General features: G+C 50.0%; 1 protein-coding gene across 1 annotated transcript; it reads left to right on the top strand.

The window, feature by feature from the left end:
• The first annotated feature begins 2,791 nt into the window (after positions 1 to 2,791).
• On the top strand, positions 2,792 to 5,136 carry ARL11 (ADP ribosylation factor like GTPase 11). Its single transcript, XM_036831260.1, has 2 exons — positions 2,792 to 3,188; positions 3,985 to 5,136. The coding sequence occupies exon 2, from the start codon at positions 4,003 to 4,005 to the stop codon at positions 4,588 to 4,590; it is 588 nt and encodes a 195-aa protein (XP_036687155.1). The 5' UTR covers positions 2,792 to 3,188; positions 3,985 to 4,002; the 3' UTR covers positions 4,591 to 5,136.
• Positions 5,137 to 9,720: the final 4,584 nt, after the last annotated feature.

Genomic DNA, 9,720 nt, shown 5'->3' with positions numbered 1-9,720 from the left:
ATGAATAAAACCTGATCTTCGAAAGATGCAGTCCTTGGAAACCAGTTACTTACTTGGGTATTGCCAAGTTGAGAAAGTGAGAGACTAGAGAAGGATGAGGCTGTAACAGACAGACAGAAAGCCAGGGTCCCCCATGCAGCCCAGGAAAAGGAGGGCTGGAAGGAGGAATTTGTCAGCGTTTCTCCAGCACTTTCCAGGGGAACAAAGCTCTGATTCTAGCACTTTCTCCCTTTGAACCTAACTGTAGAGAGGAGAAAAGAAAGCCGTCACCAGGCTCTGTTCCATGATAAACAATCCCTTAAAATCCACCAACTTTCCATTGTTTCCAAACAGCCTGTTCGGACGCAGCTTCCACGGTTGATGTACTCACCTGTGCGTCCGCCACATCTCCCCTCCTCCCACATTTTCTCCAGGTGTGCTGCACGGAAAACTGGTCCCTGATCTTGGGCCGAATAGATCCCATTGGAAATGTAAGAAATAGCATTCTGGCCTATAAATCATTTCTTTGTGAGTGTAGAGAGTATGCCTCGATCCTCCGGGCCTGAATATCTGCCCAAGAATTGGCAAAAGTAGATTTCTAAACTCATTCTCTGAACCATGGGGCGCTATCCAGTGGCCATCATGGGAAGTCCTAAGTTCCAGGGACAGTAGAGGTGGGGCCCAAGACCCTTGTCTCTCCTGGTATCAGTGAGCCCAGCAGAGACACCCGTCTTTATTATAGTTCTAGAAGCTGCAGTCACAGGCTTACAAAGCTGCACGTCCCTCTCCAACCACGCCTCTGCTTTTGATGGCTCCCCTTTCCTTATTTCACAGTACTAACCTGGGACTAGGTACCCGATGTGAGTACTTAGTGATGTGCCTTAACTTATGTAACCCTCCCAATAACCCTTCAAGTTAGGTACCATATTATTATCATCTCCATTTTACAGATAAACGGAGGCACAGAGAAATTCAGGAACATGCATGAGGTGACACAGCAAAGACGTAGTGGAGACCAAGTGTGCCCGCAGATGGTCCCAAACCAAAGCCCACTCTGTTACCTTTTGCTCTTCGTTGCCTCCCAGGTCAGCAGCCCTTCTACCAGCAGCCCTCTATAGCTCCCCACACGAGGGCGTCCAATGAAAAGCTTTCCTCCTTGCTGAGCCAAAGGGATGGGGTTGGAATGTACAGGGGTAATTCAGGCCATGTGGCTTTTGGGTAGAACTAGAGCCCCATTCAACGTAATTGCTGTTTTCCTGCTTCTCATCTTCTCCAGCTTATAGGGACCTTAGCCCTCAGGAGAGGCTCCTTTATTTCCAGGGCAGACTGGTCAGTGCTCAGGGGTCCTCCCTCTGAACGCCTGTCTAGACCCTAGAGGGCGATGTTTCTCTAAGAGCCTGACTGTCAGTACCAAAGCCGGGCCTCCAGATGGCGTGCATGGCCCCAGGCTTCCCTGGAATCCTCAGGGCAGGAGGCTGGGGGAGTGTCCCTCCCTTCACTGTGTCACCTGGGGACACTCAGCACCCAAGCAGCCTGGTATGGTGCCTCTGAGCCCCTCAAGTCAATGGCTTCTTCAGTCTGCCAGACTACCTTCTGCCCTGGGCTCAGACAAGGGGAACCAGGGCCAGAGTAGCATCCCTGGCCCCTCAGCCCCCATGCACACCTTATCCTTGGCCTGCTATGTCCTTATCCTCTGCCGGCCCCAATCCTCCTACAAAGTCCTGGCAGATTCCTTGCAGGATTCCCACTGATTTGTCAGCCAGGCCTGGACAGGGCTGGGTCACGGCTTCATCTAACTGCCCAGCACATGCGTGAGATGGACAAGCCCCCCCCCTCCAGACAGTCCTTTACTGCTTTGAGACTGTGCACTTCCTTATAAAATCCAGTTTTAGCAAGAACCCTGCTAAGTCTGTTTAATGAGAATCTCCACCCGCGATATCTGACCAGGTTCCTCATTCTCCACCATCCCCCAGGTAATGTCTGATCACACTGGCCTGTCTTTAGTGACGACTCTGTTAGGTCAGTTTAGCCAGAACCCCCCTTTCCGATGATGTCTCTTAGTAATTTTCCATCCACTGACACCACAGCCCTAGGCTTCTTGGCTATAAATCAACAGGACACAGTGGCGCCCGGGTTTCTGATTTTTCCCAATAGCTTCCTCCTATTAAAATACAGCAGCCTAATGACAACAACTGTTACAATAAGTTGCTTGCCATTTGCAAAGCACTTTCTCCATGAGTAACATGACATGATGAAAGAGAAAGAGACGAATTATAAATCTCAGCAAGACCATGAGCAAATAATTTATCCTGTCTGAGCCTGTTTCTTTGTTGGTTAAGATGAGAGAATCACAAGCCCCAACCTGGTTCTTGACATTGTAATGAAAGAATGTGCCGGAAAGCAGAACTGTCATTGGTTACGAGAACCAAATCACTGGAGCTCCAGATCCAAATCAGAATCTGCGACAGAAACAAGGGTTTCTGGCTGGCCAATTTTTTGAAAATTCTATTTTCTGAAGGCATCATTTTTACTGGGAAAAATATAATTACACTGTTCAATAAAAAAACTTAAGCAATGAGGTTAATCACGCATAGTTCCACCCATTAACACAACTTTTTGATTTTTATGGTTTACCTTCAGTATATATATATATATGTATATATATACCTACTTTGGTTTACCTTCAACATTTAAACCTATTTTTTAAGAGTGTTTTAATCCTACTTAGGCAGTTTTTAAGCACATATGGTTCCAAGCAAATGAAAGAATCTCCAGGCACCAGAAACACACCGAGGCATGAGCTGAAGGAAGAGGTCTGACTCTCAGATTTCTCCACCGCGGGGATCCCAGGATTGAGAGAGGAGAGCAGGTGAATCGGCTGACCACGGCACGGCTCTGAGCTGGGCGCCCGCCCTCCTGCATATGGAGTCTGAGCTGCCGAGAACCGGGAGTTGGCTCTGGGCCTGGCTGGGGGCATCTTTGTGGCACATCCTCAGCAGGACTGCTCTGCTCGGGGAGCCCCAGGGACGAGGGCGGGGCTGCGGAGCCTGTGCCCCGCCCCCAAGCATCTGGGAAGAGGAAGCACAAAAAGGGAGAACCGGCCACAGTCACTGTACTCGTTTCGCATCTCGCTCTCAGGACTGAAGGCAGCCGCAGGCGGAAGACCACCACAGAGGGGGAGCTTTCGGCCGCAGCCTAACAACACTGAGGTAACTTTCATTTCACTCTTCCACTCCTGGCACGAGGAATGAACAGAGGCTATTTTATTTTCCTCCAGGGGCAGCTGAAATATACTCCTGGGTGTGAGACGTCCCTCCCCCTGTTCCAGCCAAGCTTTCCCTGGACTAAGGTGGGAACAGGTCTTAGTCTTAAAATTTGAGATTCTTGAAAAACCTGTGCAATGTCCTGGAGGTAATTTACCTTGGTAAGACACTGGAGGAAACCACTTTGCTCTGAGCCGTACATGTGTCCACGGTCAACAGTATTTATAAATAGCCACTGTTTACAGGATGCGGCCTGGTCCCTTGGGGGGGGGGTCCAAAGGAAGCAGAAGTTACCATGAGCCGACTGCCCCCCTCCGTCAGTGCACTGACCCCAAGATAGCTTCCCCTTCGGGGTTTAGGCTTACAGGAAGGACAACAGAGGCTAGAAGCCACAGACCCGCAAGAATCGGAACATCTTTCAGTTTGTCTAACTGGAGCTTCGTTGTGCCTCCTTGCTCTAACTACCAAGGAATGTCAGCCCACGTTCCGTGCCTTTTAGGGGGAGGCCCTGCCCTCTTCTCTGCAGCGGGCACCCCCCCCACCCCCGAGATAGGTCAGCGGATGCTGACTCACACGCCCCTACTTCCCTGCCCTTTCGAAGCCCAGGCCTTTGTTTGAAATATGACACTGTAAAGATACTTTCCTACTTTGGGCGTAGAAGCTCTTCTCCCATGTGCCCGCAAGGATTTGTGTTCCTTCTGAAAAGAATGGCTGATGTGTGCATCCGGCCTTTCTCCCCTAGGGTCTGGCAGTGGCCCCCATGGGGTCTGTGAACTCCCGAGGTCACAAGGCGGAAGCCCAGGTGGTGATGATAGGCCTGGACTTGGCCGGCAAGACCACGCTCCTGTACAAACTGAAGGGCCACCAGCTGGTGGAGACCCTGCCCACCGTGGGTTTCAACGTGGAGCCTCTAGAAGTCCCTGGGCACATGTCTCTGACCCTCTGGGATGTCGGGGGGCAGAGCCAGCTCAGGGCCAGCTGGAAGGACTACCTGGAGGGCACGGACGTCCTCATGTACGTGCTGGACAGCACAGACGAAGCCCGCTTGCCCGAGGCAGTGGCTGAGCTCACCGAGGCCCTGGACGACCCCCACCTGGCCAGCGTGCCCCTCCTGGTGCTGGCCAACAAGCAGGAGGCACCCCACGCCCTGCCGCTGCCTGAGATCAGAGACAGGCTGGGCTTGCACAGGTTACAGGGGCGCTGCTGGGAGCTGCAGGGCTGCAGCGCCCTCACCGGAGAGGGGCTGCCCGAGGCCCTGGAGAGCCTGAGGCGCCTCCTGAAATCCCGCCACCACTGTAACTCCAGGTCAGCACAGGAGGCAGGCTGTGGGGAGAGCCGGAAGCCTTGACCCAGGCAGAGCAGCCTGTCTTCTTCGCTCATGTGGATCGGAAGACCAGCTAATCCTGGAGAATCTCAAATTCAGTTTATCAAACAAGGAATCCCCCTGCGCTCGGACAGCATATTTTCCTCTTGGGACTTATTGTCACCGGTGTTTGTGTTGAAAATCAACTATTCTTTGAATAATGATACTCTGAGGGAAAAAACATACCTCAGCATACTTCGTTTAGTAACTCATTACCACGTGTGAACTAGGCAATTGTAATAACAGAAAAAGTGGTTGCAGAATAATTAAGACCTAAATTCACAGAGGGAAAGAGGTTTCAAAATCAAATCAGAGTATCACCTGGACATGGGCATGATCTTATTTATGAGTGATTTTCCCCGGTAGCCCCTGGGTATGTGCCACCACCACTCTGAGGGCAAGGAGTCAGGGCCAGCAGGATGGAGTCTGCTTCTGCAGGATCTTGGGTTTAGAAGTTCAATGGGGTGCTCAGCCCTGGGCAGAGGCCAGGAGTTCAGGCCTTCCAAAATTGATCCTCTTCTTTGACCCTGATTAACCCTTCTCCAACTTTTTGTTATCCTGTACTGGTCTTTTTCTAAAACCCTTCATTGTTTTCTTTCTGTTTTCCTTCTCTTTCTCTCTCCTTCAAGCACATAGGTTTCCTTGAAGATCAGATTAATCAATGATTTCATTCATTTATTTATTCACTTAATCAAAAAATATGCCGAGTATTGAATTTGTGGCAAAAGGCAACGAGCTTTAGATATGAAGCTGGACCTCCAGGTGGCAGGTGTGAATTTTGAAGATATGTATAACAGCAATGAACCTCTCACTATTAATAGTGAAAGAGAAAGTCGAAGCGTTTTCAGGTGATCGAAGCGTTTTCAGGTGACGTTACCTAAGATCCATGAAGCTCCTGAAATTATTTGCAAAATGTTATGCTTTGGGCCATTTTTCTAGGGAAGAAGATCCATAACTTTTGTCAGACTTTCAAAGGTACCTGTGACTCCCTAAGAATCACTGATCTGGTCTTATACCTCATTCAACCCAGGATACTTTCTATACTTTTTAATGGCAAGTAACTTCCATTTGGTACCTATTCTCGTGTTAAACAGCTCTAAATTTTGGATATTCCTTCCCATCCTGGGCTACCATCAGCCTCCTTAGAACTCCTGATGGTGGTTCTGCCCTCTCTGGAGTGACACAATCACTCCAACATCTGAGAGGTCCCTCTACCCAAAGTCTCCCCTTCTAACATCAAGTTAGGTGTGCCTAGTTCTTTCCACCACGTGTCAATCAATGTGTTTCAAGACTTCCTATGTTAGACACAGAAAAGGGCAAAGATGCAAAGACAAAGGAGACTCCAGCCTCATGGTCCTCTAGATGGGGAAGCAGGAGGACATGACTCCCATAAAAAGGAGAGGTTGAGAGTTTACTGTTTACTGAGCACACACTGGGGCTGTTTCCGTGCTCAGTGCTCTACAGAGATTATCTCTAATTCTCCCAACTCTGCAAAGTAGGGATCATTCCCATTTTATATAATTAGACACTGAGGCTCAGAGAGGTTGTGACTTGCTTGAGGCACTGCTCTTAAGTGACATTTCTGGAATTCGAAACCAGATATTCTAGCCCTGATGATGCATGCATTTTTCCACGACATCATGCTTCTAGAAGGTTTAAGCCAAGGTTGACCTTCAGTAGGCAGATGAGATGGGAGAGCAGCCTAGTCAGAGGGAAGAGACTGCTTGGAGGCACGAGGGAGAGTGTAGGAAGGACAAACAAACCAGAAAGGCTGAAACACGAGGTTGGGGTGAGGGGTGGGATGTATTATACAGGAAACAAAACTGGAAAGAAAGTTTAGCTCCAAATTAAGGAAGGCTTAGACTTTCATAATCAGGAGTTTGTCTCGGAGAAGTGAAACCACCTGGCTTCCATTTAAGAGGCTAATTTAGTGGCAGTGTGGAGGTGAAATAAAGAGAATGGGGGACACTGGGGACGGAAAAGCGGGCAGCCCAGCTAGATGCCCATCACGGTCACAGAGGAGAGGAGAGGGAGACAAGAACATTGAGAGCCATTTTTAAGACAAAAGGCTGAGAAAGGAAGAACTTGAAGGTGCCCAAGATTTTGAGTCTGCGTGGCAGGCGGGATTGGAATGAACTGAGAAGGTGGACACGGGAGGGGCAGGTTGGGAAGGGGCTAGAACCGCTGGACCCTGCTTTTGGAATGCTGGATCTGAATGTGTTTATAGCTCTTTTCAGACTGTTCGGTTATCTGCAGAGTTTGAGGCACTGAGGACCCTCTGGAGGCATCTGCTGGTTTCTGCTCATGGAGACTCATTTCCTCACATGATTTGTCATTTTTTATTGTGAGCTCATCTTCAGTAGGATTTGTTTTTCCTGTGTGACTCCCGTGTGCTCTGGGTTGTGACAGTTTTTACACAGAGTGGTTTCACATTAGCGTCTACCAGGATCCTGGAGGTTTCAATTGTTTTAGACCAAATATTATGTTAGTTTCTCTGCTTGTGGCTCACGGACCTCACAGGTAGTAGGAATTTGAACTCTGTGCTCATTCATGGCACAGGCCCCAGGGATTCAGTTTCTGACAGGCAACTGTTTTTCTTTGCACTCCCAAGATAGACCGTTTGCTTTGGCATGCCTGGCTGAGCTGGCGGGCAGAATTTTCCAATCCCCTTTTAAGAAAGGGATGCCACTTCAATGCTCTTGCTTTTCTGCTGAGCTCAGATCAACATTTTCTCTCCTCCAAGCAAGAGTGAGGCCACATCTCCTGTTCCCGTACAGGTGCTATGACCGCAGCCTGGTCCCTAGAGCCTAAATTTGGCTCCTCTAAGATCCCCCTGGACTCCAGGCTTCACTCAACTGCTTCAGCTGTGGTTTCCCTCTTCAACTGGTTTCTGCCACTTGAGGATTTCCTTTTTTTTTTTTTGCTCAAGGGCAGCCTACATTAAAACAATTTTTTTTGATTATAGTTTACCCAACACTTATGACTCCATAGTGGAAAAGGGTCCCTCTGCCATGTCACTAGGCATCTGCCAGGGTCCCTGGGAGAGGCTGAGCCCACAGAGGTGGCCGGAGAGAGCAGACACAGGGCCCAGAGCCAGTGCCGGGGAGGAGGTGAGGATAATCCATGGCACGCAGGCAGTGGCCCGGCTTTGCCCTCTCCGGTTCTTCCATCCTTCCTTCTCCCATTCCAGTAATGTTGGCTCTGGAAGGAGGGTGAAATCCCATCCTCTTTCAGAAACTTCCCTGAAGACCATGGGGTAGCTGGCCTTGCCTGCTGGGAGCAAGAGTGGCAACAGGACAAAGCTGGCCTGTAGGACTGGGAATTCCACTCCCATGGCCACTGCCAACTGAAGGGGAGGGCAGTCAGGGGCCAGGAGGGTAGCCTCAGCCCTTGCCTCCCCACCCAAGGCAAGCCAGAGCCCGCCAGGGACATGGTGGGGGCAGACGGAGGGGCTTCCCTCCTGCTCTTCTGCTCAGAGAGAAACATACACAGAGGTACGTATACAGGTGCTTATATCACAGAGCTACAGCACAGGGAAGCTTAGGAAAAAACAAATCGTGCCTTCTGTTTTATTTTGTTTTTTAAAAGGTGCTCTCCTTATGAGAGGGGTATTTTGCGTGTTCCAGTTCACCCACACCTTTCAGGTCCGTCAGCCTCCTGTTAACCCATGAGCGGGAGTGAGGAGGTGCGCGAGCAGATGTGGCTGAAAAGCACGTATCTATTTCCTCCTTATATATAAAGGAATCCGTTTTTTTCCTCCGCAAACACTGTATAGCGTGAGATTTGTTCCACGTTGGAGAGCTGATTACCCCTTTGAATATGGGTTGAGCTTCTCCCTTTCTGACTCATTGATTCTGAAGATGTTTCTCCTTCCCCTCTTGGATAGAAGCAATCCTTTGGTGAAAGTAAGAACTGCAGGAGTTGGGTTTTAGTTTGGTCCTGCTGAGTTTTGGGTTTCAGCTGTCCATCCTCACAGATTTCCACACTCACCTCCTCCCGCTGGGGCTGGGGGCAGCTGTGTTCTTCAAAGTGGGCCAGGCCCCCATCCTCAGCACGTGGTGAGCTGGGACCTTGCCTTCCTTCTCATTCTCCAGGTTTTTTTTTTTTTAACTAATTAATTAATTTATTTTTGGCTGCGTTGGGTCTTCATTGCTGCACGCTGGCTTTCTCTAGTTGCAGCGAGCGGGGGCTGCTCTTCATTGCGGAGCGTGGGCTTCTCATTGCAGTGGCTTCTCTTGTCGCGGAGCACGGGCTCTAGGCGTGCACGGGCTTCAGTACTTGTGGCACATGGGCGCAGTAGCTGTGGCTCCCAGGCTCTAGAGCACAGGCTCAGTAGTTGTGGCGCACGGGCTTAGTTGCTCCGCGGCATGTGGGATCTTCCCAGACCAGGGATCGAACCCGTGTCCCCTGCACTGGCAGGCGGATTCTTAACCACTGCACCACCAGGGAAGTCCCCGTCCTCCAGGCAGATTTTAGAATGCACGACACCTCAAGCATCCTGGCTGCAACCTCAGGTGGTACGGTGAGGTCACCTCGCAAAAGACTCATACTTTCCCCAGAACCCACCTGATGCAACTCAACACCAGCGGGGAACTGCTCCCTTCCAGAAGCCCCAGCCCTGAAGACGGACAGAGGCAAGGCAGTCGAGCAATGAGATTGTCCAGGCTGTGCCTCTTGCCGCAGAGCCTGGGTCAAGATGGGAGAGTCTCTGAGTGAGCGGGAGGTGGGGATCCCATTCCTGCCACTTCTTGGGCCTGAAAGGGCAAATACAAATGAAAAATAAGAGGCTTAGCTCTCCCTGTTGAAAATAAGGGAAGATGCTTCTCCTTCCTCCCTCTTTTTAGAGCATTCACTTGAGAAAACTTGTAATTCTAAGTTCTTTTCTCTGTCTCTTTGAAAGGTATGTAAATTTTTTAAAAAGCTAACTCAGACTCCTGCCAGCTTTAGGACTGTCTTTCTCAAGGACCAGGGAGCCATCCCTTTGAAATGCCATCATCAAGGGAGATAGGGCCCCTCTCCCATCTCTGTGGGAGGGTGGGAGCCTTGCTCCTTGTTGCAAAACTACCTCCTGTCATAAAGATAGGAGAAGTTGGTTTTTCTTTAGGTTAAAGCCAA

Source organism: Balaenoptera musculus, chromosome 18 (assembly GCF_009873245.2).
Source record: "Balaenoptera musculus isolate JJ_BM4_2016_0621 chromosome 18, mBalMus1.pri.v3, whole genome shotgun sequence".
In the NCBI taxonomy this organism is placed as follows: domain Eukaryota; kingdom Metazoa; phylum Chordata; class Mammalia; order Artiodactyla; family Balaenopteridae; genus Balaenoptera; species Balaenoptera musculus.
Note: the sequence above shows the minus strand (reverse complement) of the source record. Positions and strands in the feature narration are given on the sequence as shown.